General features: G+C 35.2%; 3 protein-coding genes across 5 annotated transcripts in view; 2 read left to right on the top strand and 1 right to left on the bottom strand.

Annotated features, from left to right (window-relative positions):
- dhcr24 (24-dehydrocholesterol reductase) overlaps positions 1–413 on the top strand; it is a 65,170-nt gene extending 64,757 nt beyond the window's left edge. Inside the window, exon 9 of one of the 2 annotated variants that reach the window (XM_087296691.1) lies at positions 100–413. In XM_087296691.1, coding sequence (XP_087152817.1) covers positions 100–253 — 154 coding nt within the window. In that variant the 3' untranslated portion in view covers positions 254–413. The remainder of the gene's footprint in view (positions 1–99) is intronic. The other variant, NM_001008645.1, reaches the window with a different exon arrangement.
- dsc2l (desmocollin 2 like) overlaps positions 1–15,674 on the top strand; it is a 1,349,056-nt gene that overhangs the window by 149,000 nt on the left and 1,184,382 nt on the right. The window lies entirely within an intron of this gene.
- tns3.2 (tensin 3, tandem duplicate 2) overlaps positions 1–15,674 on the bottom strand; it is an 817,627-nt gene that overhangs the window by 201,463 nt on the left and 600,490 nt on the right. The gene's annotated exons all lie outside the window — the stretch shown is intronic.

The raw sequence follows: 15,674 nt of genomic DNA, 5'->3' as shown, positions 1-15,674 counted from the left end.
CCAGCTTTTAAAATCCAGTTAATTTGTTTTAAATTCTTTAGAAGTATACAATATTCTAGTATTTCCTTCACAGCAATAACACAACACCTCCTTTTGTAGATTCCAGATGTTGTATGCTGATGTATACATGGAACGCAAGGAATTCTGGGAGATGTTTGACGGCACTTTGTATCACAAACTCAGAGAGGAGCTCGGCTGTAAAGATGCATTCCCTGAAGTCTTTGACAAAATCTGCAAGTCTGCAAGACATTGAATCCAAATGAACCTGAGACATGGCCAAAACAATAAACAAAACATATGGTATATTGCTGACAACATTGGGGTCAGACACACTTAAAACATAGATACTCTTATTCACAATGGAGCACCAGCAAATGTGACAATATTTTATAAAAATAATTTTTATTCCTTTATTTTTGGGCCCTTTTTTATTTTTTACGGTTTAAACACTATTCATATAAACAATAAATATTGCTTAAAGGATTTTGAATATATATATATATATATATATATATATATATATATATATATATATATATATATATATATGTTTATATGTTTATTTATTTATATATATATATATATATATATATATATATATATATATATATACGTTTATTTATATATATTTATATATATATATATATATGTATGTATATATGAATGTATATATATATATATGTATGTATATATGAATGTATGTATATATATATATATATATATATATATACACACACACACACACACACACAGTTGAAGTCAGAATTATTAGCACCCTTTTGATTTTTATTTTCTTTTTTAAATTTTTCCCAAATTATGTTTAACATAGAAATGACATTTTTACAGTATGTCTGATAATATTTTTTCTTCTGGAGAAAGTCCTATTTGTATTATTTCGGCTAGAATAAAAGTAGTTATTAATTTAAAAAAAAACAAAATTATTAGCCCCTTTAAGCTAATTTTTTTTTCGATAGTCTACAGAACAAACCATCATCATACAGTAACTTGCCTAATTACCCTAACCTGCCTAGTTCACCTTATTAACCTAGTTCAGCCTTTAAATGTCACTTTAAGCTGTATAGAAGTGTCTTGAAAAATATCAAGTAAAATATTATCTACTGTCATCATGACAAAGACAAAATAAATCTGTTATTAGAAATAAGTTTTTAAAACTATTATGCTTAGAAATGTGCTGAAACAATCTTCCCTCCATTAAACAGAAATTGGGGAAAAAAATAAACAGGGGCACTAATAATACAGGGGGGCTAATAATTCTCACTTCAACTGTGTGTGTGTGTATGTATATATATATATATATATATATATATATATATATATATATATATATATATATATATATATAAACATGTAGTATGAGGAACTACTTCCACCATTCATTCACATCTGCAGCTGACGTCAGAACAGCAGAAGCTGTCACTACTTCAGCGTCATTTTAGAGCTAATGTTTGAATGATTCTCTAGCATAATGTCTAAAGTGATGACTAAACAGGTTTTGCTCACATTTTAGGATTATAAGGCTGAACGTGACATGAAATGCCATCAGTCTACAGAGTTATCTCTTTACAGTATTACAGTCTATTACAGTCTACAGTATTTCTCTGTTGCAATCGGATATCACAACAAATTACCCCTGATAAAAGCAGCGCAATCACTACCAGATTGCTGTTGTGCTTGCGATAAGGAAAAATGCTAAACACATGCAGGCTTTTCTTCTTTCTTTCTGCCATAACAGAACACATTCCTGATATGCGAGTCACATTTTACACTCAATACACTACAATTATATGGTATGAATACAGCACTACGGCATACAAAAGATAGAGATCGACTTAGAATATCACTTACCAGTTTAATAATGATTTGATCAGCTTTAGTTAGAAATTATGCTGTTTTAGCTGGTAAGGGCTTATTATGCGGTCTCTGTTGCCATCTTGTGAATGGACAACGTCTTTGGTCTGCTCAATGACAGACTAATGGCCACCGATGCGCTTTCTCTCCAAAATTATATATATTTTAAATATTCTTGACTAAAAAAGCCTTAAAAAAACAAGCCTCAAAAGTACATCAGGATGTCCAACAGCAGCAATATCTGTCAAACTGTAGAGTGTCCTCTGCTTGTTGCTGTATGTGGGCGGAGTTATAACAAAGTCCCTTTATGGCAAGTCATTTCACTCAGCAGCCATCTTTGAAGCAACTCTCGCGCAGTATGCTCGGGCATTCTGTTTTAAATCAGTGGTCCCCAAACCCCGGCCCGCGGACTGGTACCGGTCCGTGGATCAATCAGTACCGGGCCGCACAAGAATTAATTATCTTTAAGTTGGCAGAAAAAGTAGCTGCATTTAAAAATTGCCAGTAATTTTCCCGAAAGGTCTGTATGTGTGAAAGGGGCTTTTGTCTACCATTACCACCAGATGTTACCATCACGTTGCAAAGAAACAAGCTTGGGGCTCTCATTGATTTAGTGTTACAGACAGTTTTTGATGTTATAATATGTTATATTGTTGGAGCAAGAAGAGTTTCAAAGATGGACGCTGAGTGAAATGATTTGCCTTAAAGGGACTTTGGTAATACACAAGGGTGAAGTGTGAAGAGACTGGTCAAGTGCTGTTACAGGAAGAATATCGCACAGCTATCAACCAATCACATTCAAGAACCAGACAGAACTTTAGTTTGGATAGATAGATAGATAGGTATGCTCAGACTAATGAGCTTTTAAGGATGCTGTTTTTAAAGTGTATTTGAGATCCAATCTATTTTCCTACTTTGTGAATGTTGACTATTTTTCACTAGATGTCTTAACAATATCTGACATGTCTAAGCTGTTGAAAATGATCATTTAAGAGTTTCTTAAAACTCTTCAATAAGCCTATAGTGCAAATTGTGAATGTATCATGTTTATGTTTTGTTTTTTGACTCGTAACATACTATTTTTTGCATATTTGTGCAAACTTATGTCATTTGTACAGGAAATAGTGTTATATTTTACTCCTATAAAAAAAAATAAGATATGTTTGCCCTTCTGAACATGTTTCAGCCCTTTTATACTTCCCAACATGCCCATTAAAATCAATATTTAAACTCTTCTACTGTCAATAATAGTGAATCTGGCTTTGCTCATCATCAAAAGGTTCAGTGGACTCTAATAATTGATCTTTTGGCATGTTTTCTGGTTTTGATGGCAGCGCTTAATGGGTGAGAGTGGATTTATGGAGCTTATAGACAACAATCATCCATTTGGCCAAAGTGAACATTAATGGCTCTCTCTGTAACATGATACGGGACATTATGATAATACCTTGTTCAGCAGTCAACTCTGTGCTGTAATAATTGACATCTGTGCCTCATTTTTCTCTTTCAAGCTACATTATTAATATGCCCAACCAATCTTCCTTACAAATCTTCATTAATATCTATTATAAGACATCCAAATCTACATAAATAATGTAGAAGGCTTTTAAAGATAAAGCATTTTCCTCTTTTTTTATTTTTTTTGTTTAAATACAAACTTTTTTGTGAGTTTACTGTCAATTTTTTGGACTCCCTGAATTTCCATCAATGTCTCCCTCTAGTGACCGAATTATGCCTTGATTTGTTTGTTAAAAACAGGTAGAAAACTTTACATAGCTGGTGTGTATATTGAAACCATTCTATGGCCCTGTATTTGTTTTTGTTTTTTAAGTTAAGCAGATAATACTAAAATTCAGTGTAGGGATAGCCTTAATACTTGTCTCTGAAACTGAAGGTATATGTATCAATACATTAACAGGGTGTCTGTGAGATCTTAAAATATTTTAAATCTTAACATCTAAATTTTAGGCCTTAAAAAGTTTTAAGTTTACTGAAGTACTGTGTTGTAGGTCATACATCATTTTTCAGCAAGTCTTAATTTTCCTTTGTTCATGTATTGCTACGCAGTCTGGCCAAGGCCCTTACAATCAGCATCAATCCATCTCAATATAACTTAAAATCTTTTATTTAAAAAGGTCATTTTTATCTCCTATTAACCATAATGACTTAATTATTTTCCTTAGAATAACGTTTGTTTAAAAAAGTACCCCATGTATTTACTGCTGTGGACACCAAGCTGGACAGATTGTTGTGAGTATATAGTTTATTAAAGTTTTTTTTTTTTTACTTTTAAAACGTTTTTTTTAAGAATGTTTATGTTGGGGAAAAAAACGTGTATGGATTCAAGTAGATTTGCTTGTTTTACCCAATATTTAAAATATTTTGCTAAGAAATATCTCAAATATTTTACCTCTGGGGTATTTGAAAAAATCCTTAGTGTTTAGTCCTTTAGGAGTATAAATTTGATTTATTATGGTCTTGAAAATTTCTTAAATAGTCTTAAATTTAACTTGCAGAAACCTCGAATAAACATTTCATTGCAATGACACTTGATAAGTATGGAGTATGATGTCATTGCAATAAAATGTGACCCTGGACACTAAAACCAGTCCTAAAGTTTAATTTTATGTACACACCATCTGAAATATAATAATCTTTCTATTTATTAATGGTGTGTTAGCACAGTATTTGGCTGAGATACAAAAAAAAAAAAAAAGAAAGAAGGGGAAAAAAAGGGTTGCTTAGGAAATATTGCCTTTTAAGTTGTCCAAATTAAGTTCAGACTTAATGCTCATTACTAATCAAAAACTTAGCTTGGATACATGGATTGATTCATTTTCGAAAACTGAGAAATTTGTACTGGGGACTACTTCTTGCAGTTTTGTTTCATTTATAATTTTCACAAATCCTTTAGAGGCCGCCGTGTACATAATCTATACAGTCTCAAATGCGTTATGCTGCGGTCACACATGACTTTTCTTCCCATAAGCTGCATCCCAAATCGCATATGCACTATTCTACTTACGTAAGTAGTGCGTTCACACTGAAAACTCTAAAAATAATAAGTGCACTTTAATTACCCGGATGATGCACTCATTCAGCCGGTAGAATGAAGTGTGTAATGATGGACACTTCACGCACTCAACGACCGCAGGTTTGCTTACGTAGTGGAAGGGGCGGAGCTATCGGACTCACATGTTGGATAACTTTATGTATTTTGGATGGTGAAAGCAAAATTCATAGCTCCTCCCGATGGTTAATGCGGTAATAATCAAGGCAGGTATTTGATAATTCGGTCGTTTATTTCACTGATTTGTCAACAGTCAAACGTCATCAGGGAAACGGAATTTCCGCTTAGTAAAAAACATTAGTGTGCCATTTGGGACGACACTACATACATATACTATCCTGTTGAGTGTGTAAGTGCATAAGTACATAGTGCATGAGTGCATAGTGTGCCATTTGGGACGCAGCTATAGACTTCCATTCATACGCACGCCAATTCGTCAGACCGGAAACGCAGGTCGATGCAGTGCAAAGTTCAAGCTTGTTGATTTCTAACCTGCGAAATCGCATCACTTGACTGCATGAGACCGATCGAGAATCAAAACAAGACCTCTCTGGACATAAATTTAAAACATGGAGCAATCTCTCGCTTTTTTAATGTCTAATAATCTTGTTTAATCCCGCCTCTTTTTGCAGCTCCGCACAACAGAATTTCACACACACAATCTCTAGTGTAACAGTCAAGTGATGCAATTCCGAGTTCACCAAGCTTGAACTTTGCACCGCAGCAACCTGCGAAACTTGACGCATTACCCTGTGTTTCTGGTCTGACGCATTCGCGTGCGTAAGAATGGAAGTCTATGGGAGGAAAAGCCCAGTGTGACCGCAGCTTTACTGGGGCACGTTTTCTCATACGTGCCGTTTCTTGTAAACGCTGTGGGCGCTGTGGACATTTTTGCCATTTTACATCAACGTCTTTCGCGTGTGTAAGTGAGAAAAGCCTACTGACCCACCCTCACTGAAGAGACTTGGCCGTGTGTATCCCAACGTTACACAGCTTTTTGGGAATCTTTTTTTTATCTAGTTTCTGGAAATATCTTGAGTTAAGTTCTATACCGCCCCTTAGCATTCGTTTACACTCAAAATGCAGCCACATGTTACCCCCGCAAGCACACGTTTCTCAGTTCCCAATAATGTAATCCCGAGGCCATTTTCCTAATGAGCCTGTGCTGATTTGTAGCCACCCGATCGCTGAAACCACTTCAGAAGGTGATCTGGTATGCATTCTAGATGAAACTGGACGGGTCTCATCATTTTTTAGACAAACTTAATATGAACACAATAAATGATGAACTGGAGTAAATCTGACCTGCACCTCAAACACCTGTAGGTGCGCTTTTACAGCCAAAATTCTATTAAAAGCATGTTTACTATAAGCATAAAACTCGTGTTCTCACTTTTCAGGCCTGTAGACAGGGGGGTTCGGAAGATCCACCCCTCACTGATAATAGTCCAGAATTTATCCCATACATGAGCTCGTTTGTCCTATTTTGACTGCTCGGCCATCATAAATAAATAAAAATAATCCATCGAAAATGCCCAAACGGAATCCTCTGACGGCTGTTGCTTTGGTGGGGCTATAATCTGATGCAAGAGAAGTCTTCTTTTACTACTGTATTGTTTTTTAACAGAGAAAACATGGTACAAGTAACTTTTATTCTAAATCTTGGACCTTATTTCAGTAATAAAAATTTGCAATAAAAAGGTGTGAATCACCAGAAGCCATATTACATTAATTTGAATATATTGTGGCTATTGTTAATATCCAGGAATTTTCAAATGTACTTTATTTTTTACCAAAGAGACAAAAAAATTCTGAAGAACTCATTATTATTGTTTTATTATTGTTATTATGAATAATAATATAATGTTTAAATTATAACTTTTGACTGAAATGGCCAAATTTTGACTGAGGACTGTTGAATGTGCTGGCCAGTTTATTTTTGTCTAATAAACTATAGTAGGCTGTAGGCTACATTTTTTTTATTTAAAACTTTAATAGATTGCTATTTTTTCCTAATGATATATGATGTAATAAATTTGTATTTTAAAAATTTGTTTTAATTTTTTTTATTGCATTTTTTAGGAAATATTTTTAGTACATCAAAAATGTGGTTATGATGACATCTGATTAGCTAATCCAGCTAAATAATAATAATAATTCACTAATATGCAGTATTTAAATCTTATAGTAAAAATAGAAACTGAGGTGTATAACTGCAAATAGGTCCAAAATGCAAAAAATGAACCACTCTTTTCACCAGGCTGACTACGAACCTGGAATGTGTCGTTTTATTTTAACTTGGTTGATAATATACCCGTGCAAGTTAACACTGGATTTGTGGTCGTTTCACACAATAAAAAATTGCTTCATGTTGTCCCAACATTAATCGAAGATCTTTAATTGTTTTTACAAATTTAAGTAGACTGAACATTAAACAATTAAGTAACGTGTCAAAAAACCTCAAAAAGGGTGTTGATTATAGAGAAGCATATGTTAACACTTTATTGAAACATCTGTTTATATTTTCCAAAAACAACTGACGACAGTTATTACGTCTCATTCACACAGGGCGTCAGCTTCAACGCTTCCCATTCACTTTGAATAGGTAAAATCAGGCATTACCGAACTGCATTGTGGATCCATCGGTGCTGCTTTAGTGACATTGCTCGCTGCAAAAGTTGGGAAGCATTAGCCAATCAGATCGCTGTATGCAAATACGTCAGCTCAGACAGTGGCCTATTGCTGACTAATTTTATTGGCTGACGCTGCTATGAAGATCGCGTCAGCCCCAACTTAAGACACGCCCTCTGTCAAGCATTGACGCTGAAGCCCCATGTGAATGGGGCATCAGGTAGCTTGAGGTGATTAGGTTGAGGTCCCAGGCCTTCAAGTTCCTCAATCCAGTCGAGCTTCTATTTTGGACCAATCCACAGTAAATCCACATCACAAGCTACAGAACCTGGTGCCAGATACAACAGGATACTATTTAGGGACCACCAATATATTAGGCAGGTGGTCAAACTGTTTTAGCTCATCATAGTTTATCATACAGTAAAGCACGAGTATTCACGGGATGAAGTTTGTTAGGTTTTGAAATTTAAAGTGAGATGAACCTGATCCAAGTACCCAGACTGCAAGAATCACTTCTCCCATTCTTCAACTTCAGTAAAATAGCAGATGTAAACTGGAGATGTCTGTTTTGAGCTGAGTGTGTTCTGCTGATATCAGGAAACACAGAGTCTCTCAGTCCATAGATGGTAATTTCCCTAAGACTTCTGGCTCTTTTCCACTAAAGCTGCCAAAGCTTCTCCACAGCTTTCCATTTGACAACAGAGAGCTTAGTTCATCGCCTACAGGTTTAGAACCAGATAAATTCCTATTTCTATGCAGTATTTTTTTTACAAAATATATATCATCTAATGTATCTACTAAAATACAAAAAATATTGCTTTATTATAATGTTTTGTTCTTATTTTACAGGGACAATGTTCATTAATCAACAGTAAAACTGTAAATAAACCAGAGTTAGCCACAAGGACTAATTTTCATCTTCCCCCCACCAGATTTTGGGCCCTATCATATGCCCGGCGCAATGAGGCGCAAGACACAAAGCAATTGTTGTTTGCTAGTTTCAGCTTGTCGTTTTGATGTTTTGCAGCACCCTGTTTAAATAGCAAATGCATTTGCGCTCATTAGTGCGCCCATACGGGTTCTGGTCTAAAAAAGGAGGTGTATTAAGGTGCATTGCTGGCACGTTGCTGTTTTGAGAACTAAAATAGTCTGTTCAATAGACCAGATCAAAGCAGGTCTAAAGCCCAGCGCAGGGCATGTTGTTTGTGCGCCCTGCTGACACATTGCTTAATACACACAGGATGTACAGCAATACGCAAATATCTTTACAAATGAACAAAAATTAAAGCATTTAAATATTACAAAAATGATTATTTTGTGGCTTACATAAATACAAAAACCATACTTTCATGCCTTCTTCATCTCGGGGGGGGATTTTTCAGCTTATTCATGACAATTTGCTTTTGCGTAATGTCATTATTATTAGCGGTATTATTATACGCAAATTTATATTTGTTTTATTAAAAACAAGCTTAGATTTGTCCACCTGTCAGGTCAACACAATCTCACGGCAATTCGTAACTTTTTCATTTAGTGGCTAATTCGTATGAATTCGTACGATCTAATTCGTACAATATAGTACAATTTGCTTATCCCCCAATGACGGTTGGGGTTAGGGGTAGGGGTTAGGTGCCACGCCTCCTTTTTAAAATCGTATCATTTCGTACGACTGAAATTGTACGAATTCGTACGAATTAGCCACTAAACTGGCAAAACGTAAAATACTTACGTTTTCTCGTGAGATCAGGCTGGTCAGGTTTAAGACCATATGAGGCACAGCATGTGTGTTTAGAAATAACTTCACACTTGACCACACTTAGTTATTATTGTTCCTTTATTCGTTTGCTGGAAATTAGAACTGAATTTTGAAATAGTTTTGAAACAAATCTTTGCGCTTAATAAACGATATTAATTATGTAAAGGCTAATGAATGTCTGTGAGTACAACATGTTTCCTCATCTACGAAAGAAAGTGAAAGTAAATAATGAGGAGGCTCATCTCTCATTCTCGCGCTGTGCTCTGTAACTGTTTTCTCTGTAGTGAAGCGTTCAGTTTTTCCACTAACAAAGTTTGTCATGTAAATAGCAAATGCCCTATGGGGTGACGTAAAAGACTCTTAAAGGGAGTGGGAGATTAGACTATGATTGGTCTATTCTCAAAACACACCTATAACTAATTAGGAGAATAAGCTCAACCCTGTTAGACCATGCACACAGCGCAAAGCTGAGTTTTCTGTCCTTAAAATAGCCAACGTTGATTCAGTCACGCTCTTAATGCTTTTGCGGGCTTTGGAGTTTGTGCATGGATTGTCAAAATAGAGCCCATAATATCAGTAAAGTTACATACACTAAAAAGACAAAACATTAAATAAGAGTTTTATAAATAGCAAGAAAAAGAATTATACACGATTACAAACTTGATTTGCTCTCAGCCATTTCTTTAACTTGTATTTAAATGTTGAATAATTTGTAATGCCCTTAAATCAACAGGAAGTGTATTCCAGAAATGACTGGGTGTAACTAAGAAGACTGACCGTGCAAAGGTTGTTCATTTAAACTGCACAGCACAGTCTCCACTAGTAATAGATCTTGTTGCTTTGCTATTATTATTCTTCTGTGTTACAAACTTACATAATGGAGGTGGAGCATTCATTCATTCATTTTATTTTCGCGACTTAGTCCCTTTATTAATCCGGGGTCGCCACAGTAGAATAAACTCGCCAACTTATCCAGCACATGTTTTACACTGCGAATGCCCTTCCAGCCGCAACCCATCACTGGGAAACACTCACACACTCCCATTCACACACATACACTACGGACAGTTATGGCTTACCCAATTCACTTGTCCCAAATGTCTTTGGACTTGTGGGGGAAACCGGAGCACCTGGAGGAAACCCATATGAACGAGGGGAGAACATGCAAACTCCACACAGAAACGCCAACTGACCCAGCCGAGGCTCAAATCAGCGACCTTCTTGCTGTGAGGTGGAGCATATCCATTTAAAATTTTAAAAATCATACGAGCATAAGCCAAGTATTCATACATTTCTATAAATAATGTTTTTGTATTATATTACAGTGATGATGCCTAATAGTCTTCTGATCAAATACTTTAAGTGTCTGTTTATTAAGTGATTAAATTGATTTTACTGGTGTGTGACAAACTGCACCGTAAATAAATCATATAAATCTTTGCATATGCGCAATACTATTACTGCAATTAATATCAGAACTAAATAAATATTACACATATTTACAAAAGAAAAAATAAATAGACTCAGTAATGGGCTAAAACAGGGGTGGCCAACCCTTTTCCTGGCGAGCCACCTTTCCGCGGATTTCAGTGGCTACCCATATCAAACACACCTGAACCAATTAATTAGGACCTGAACACCACATGATAATTACAGGCAGGTGTGTTTGATAGAGGTTGCAACTAAAATCTGCGGGAAGGTGGCTCTCCAGGAACAGGGTTGGCCACCCATGGGCTAAAATATGTGTAAATCTGCGGTTCTGCGAAGATTCTGTGTGGGCTTGTATAATTATTTGGGTAAGTTACATTTAAAAGTAATACATTACAATGTTGCTTATTTTTTTTATTTCATTATTATGATTTTTAAAGTAGTGAGTTACTTTAGGCGACGCGGTGGCACAGTAGGTAGTGCTGTCGCCTCACACAGCAAGAAGTCACTGGTTCGAGCCTCGGCTGGATCTGTTGGAGTTTCTGTGTGGAGTTTGCATGTTCTCCCCGCGTTTGCATCTGTTTCCTCTGGGTTTCCCTTACAGTCCAAAGACATGCAGTACAGGTGAAGTGGGTAAGCTAAAATTTTCCAGTGTATGTGTGTGAATAAGTGTGTATGGATGTTTCCCAGAGATGGGTTGCAGCTGGGAGGGCATCCACTGCATAAAACATATGCTGGATAAGTTGGCGGTTCATTCCGCTGTGGGGGCCCCAGATTAATAAAGGGACTAAGCCGCAAAGAAAATGAATGGATGATAAGTTAATTTACTTTTGCATTACTTTTTTCATTTGGGCTCTAGGGAGTGTTTATTAATTTACTGTGTATTTACTGTACTGTTAGTCAAGTGAATAAAACATCTGAATATAATGTTGATTCACATTAGCACAGCTAACGAACCTTTTCTGGATTACATGAAAAGAAAGTTCAACACTCTTCTGCAATATATATAATATTTAAAGGCAATACAGAATCTACAAGTGAGATTAATAAATACATTTATAGAAATAGTTAAGAAAAGTAATTATGGTCAGTAAATTATGGGGTAATTTTCATTTTTGGGTGAACTATTCCTTTAAGTTAGTGGTTCTTAAAGTGGGGGTCGGGACCCCCCGAGGGGTCGCGGGACAATGAAGGGGGGTCGCCTGGGGATTTCCAAAAAATCAGTTTATTTTTATTAAACCATTAGAATTACAAAATTTTATGAATAACCTACTGAAGTGAAAAAAAATAGTAGCTTATAGTTACTAGTTCTATTGGATTGCGACCCCTTGGGGTAATTCCATTAAATTAAAGACACAGCAATGGCATCAGATGCAGCAGATTGATTTTATAACAGGTTAAACTTTCTGGCGTATTTACAGCACTGACATGCATTAAAAAAAATCAACAAGGAATAGACTTGAGTCTATTGGTGTGTGTGCACCATTGCATGCAAGGTTTCTGTATTTATAACCGCCTCAGAAGATATTAGGGGTCGCGAGTCACTGGCGATATTTTGGGGGTCACAGACTGAAAAGTTTGGGAACCCCTGCTATAAGTTAGAACTACAGGTACAGTTAGTTATATGTACTTTCAATTTCTATCACATGGGGCAGAAAAGCTATCAATCAATAAATGAGAAAACAAAGTAACTGCATTACCTTTTTAAAAGTAACTTTACCAACTAATCAAAGTAACCTAATCATGTACCTCAGATTACTTGTACTGCAATAATTTCATCAACACTGATTAACTTTTCCCATTTTCTAAATGTCTTTAAAGTAAAGTGTATTCAGTGCTCAGCATAATTAAGTGCACCCTATTTTAAAAATGAATATTTTTAACATTTCTTATTGAATGTAGGCCATGGGTGTCCAAAGTCAATCCTGGAGGGCCAGTGTTCTGCTGAGTTTAGCTTCAACTTAACTCCGCACACCTGCCAGGAAGTTTCTAGTATATCTAGGTAAAGCTTGATTAGCTGGTTCAGGTGTGTTTGATTAGGGTTGGAGCTGAACTCTCCAAGACACTGACCCTCCAGGACCGTATTTAGACAATCCTGATATAGGCAATGTATTTTGGTGCATTTAAAGGGCACCTAGGTTACCCCTTTTTTCAGATTTAATATAAGTCTTTTGCGTCTCTAGAATGTGTATATAAAGTTTCAGATCAAAATACCCATCAGATTTTTCAATATACCTTTTACAAGATGCTGTTTTATACTGATTTCCAGCAGGGGGTGGATTTGTCGTACTGCGCCTTTAAGCCGAGTTCTGCCCGCCCACTGTTTCTATATGCCTTCCCACGTGCTTTAATCTCCTCCCTCAGCTGCGTCAGACAACAGACAAGACTTAAAGGAAGAAGGTCTCACGTAGCGTTTGTGAGAAATACTACAGTAAGAACTAACCTTTACTAATCAGTATTGTGAAGTTGCATTGATGAGTCACACACAATATTGTTACAAAGTTAACACACACACACACACACACACACACACACGCACACACACACATACACACACACACACACAGATACACACCCACACCCAGGCAGGCAGGCAGACAGACAGAGCACGCTTAGCTTAGTTAAGGCTAACCTCCAGTACTGTGTGGATATCTGTTATGCTAATGTACAAAATAAACCTGATTTAACTTCCACAAACCGGGATTGAAGCGTCTTCTTTTATAATTGTTCTGACACGTGGCTGTGCTGATGAAGTAAAGCTGAAGTAAAACGCTGTAATTAATTACACACATACTCTGTTTTAAAACACTTTAAACATGTAAAACTTACTTTTAATCACATTTATTGATGATTGCTGATCCTAGCGAACAGAACAGACCTTTTATTCCCGGTTGCTTTGCGTATGTCTGTCTGGTCTTGTTGACATATACACGTGACTACCGGAACATGTTAATGCGCGCAGCTGTCAATCAATTCGGTGGGCGGGGGGATCGCACACCTACGTAATGGTGCGATCGATTTGAAAACAGCTCCAATTGGCCGACCCTTTTTTTGTAGTTAAATTGAAAAAAAAGGACTGGGTGTGTTCATATCATCCTAGTATGACGGTCTATACACTATACCAACACACAGATCTGTCCAAACAGCTTGAAAAGTAGATTTTTTACCATAGGTGCCCTTTAAATAAAACAGATTTATTAAACAGATAAATTTATTAAAATAACATTTTAGTCACCAAACATATTTAGAAATTGAAAGATAATACAATTAAATTTAAGCAAAATATGGCAAAAATAAATTACAATCTACAAATTTCAACTAAATTTTTCAACTTTTTTGATTTGTTCCTCTTTTTTAAAATTTGTATTTAATATTTTTCTATAGCATAAATTTGGGTGTACTAGTTTTTGGACCATTATCGTAAGTTATTTTGTTAGATAAGCTCCAGATTTGGCTGCAGTATTCACTAATCTAATGTATATGCACAAATATTGTATAGCTTCCTTTTAAAAATATGAATTTAAAAGATAGATTTGTGAGGGTTGTGCTCATATATGCTGAGTACATACAGTTGAAGTCAGAGTTATTAGCCTCTCTGAATTATTAGCCCCGTTTATTTTTTTCCCCAATTTCTGTTTAATGGAGATAACTTTTGTCAATGCATTTCTAAACATAATAGTTTTAATAACTCTTCTATAATAACTGTTTTATTTTATCTTTGCCATGATGACAGTAAATAAAATTTGACTAGATAATTTTCAAGCCCCTTTATGCAGCTTTACGTGACATTTAACGGCTTAACTAGGTTAGTTAGGTGTACTAGGCAGATTAGGGTAATTAGGCAAGTTATTGTATAATAATGGTTTGTTCTGTAGACAAATGGAAAAAAAAATTTGCCTGAAGGGGCTAATAATTTTGTCCTTAAAATGGTGTTTAGAAAATTAAAAACTGTTTTATTTTCTAATCCAGAAGAAAAAATATTATCAGACATACTGTGAAAATTTCCTTTCTCTGTTAAACATCATTTGGGAAAAACTTAAAAAAAAAAAATATTTAAAGGGGGGCTAATAATTCTAACTTCAACTGTATGTAAATATTTTAGAACAACCAGAAAGCAAAAAAAAAAAAGAAACACTTGAAATATGTAATACTCTAAAAACATTTAAATTCATCTAAATGTGCAATTTTTTATTGTTTATATCTTTCTGTGTCAGCTAAAGTTAAATTATATGAATATGTAATACGGCTTGGTATTGTGGCATTGAATTAATAAAGTGAGAAAAAAACAGACTCTGATACAAAACAACAACTTTATATCATTTACATCACAGTTAAAGTCAAAATTATTAGCTCATGTAAATGTTTTTTATATATATTTCCCAAATCTTAACAGAGCAAGGAATTTTTCAGTCAGTAAGTGTAGAAAACTAAAAAGTCTTATTGTTGTTATGTTTTGGATAGATAGTGAACATTAATACACATTTTAAGGTCAAAATTATTAGCCCCTTTAAGCTATTTTCGATTGTCTACATACAAACCATCATTATACAATGATGCTTACCTACCCAAACTCACTTAGTTAACCCAATTAACCTAGTTAAGCCTTTAAATGTCACTTTAAGCTGTATAGAAGTGTCTTGAAAAATATCTAGTCAAATATTATTTACTGTCATCATGGCAAAGATAAAATAAATCAGTTATTAGAGATGAGTTATTAAAAATATTATGTTTAGAATTGTGCTGAAAAAAAAAAAAAACTTTCCATTAAACAGAAATTGGGGAAAAAATACTCCTTAGTTCTCCTTCAAGTGGTAATTGCTGTAATCTTAAACCCTGAAAAACTGTTAATCAAAGCAGTGCTTGGGACATCAGAAAGTGCCCAAGAGGATTAGCCTGTCATTTGCTCATTCTCACTTGCTA

This window comes from Danio rerio, chromosome 20 (assembly GCF_052040795.2).
Source record: "Danio rerio strain M-AB ecotype USA chromosome 20, GRCz13ab, whole genome shotgun sequence".
Taxonomy (NCBI): Eukaryota; Metazoa; Chordata; class Actinopteri; order Cypriniformes; family Danionidae; genus Danio; species Danio rerio.
This window is presented reverse-complemented; position numbering and strand designations above follow the sequence as displayed.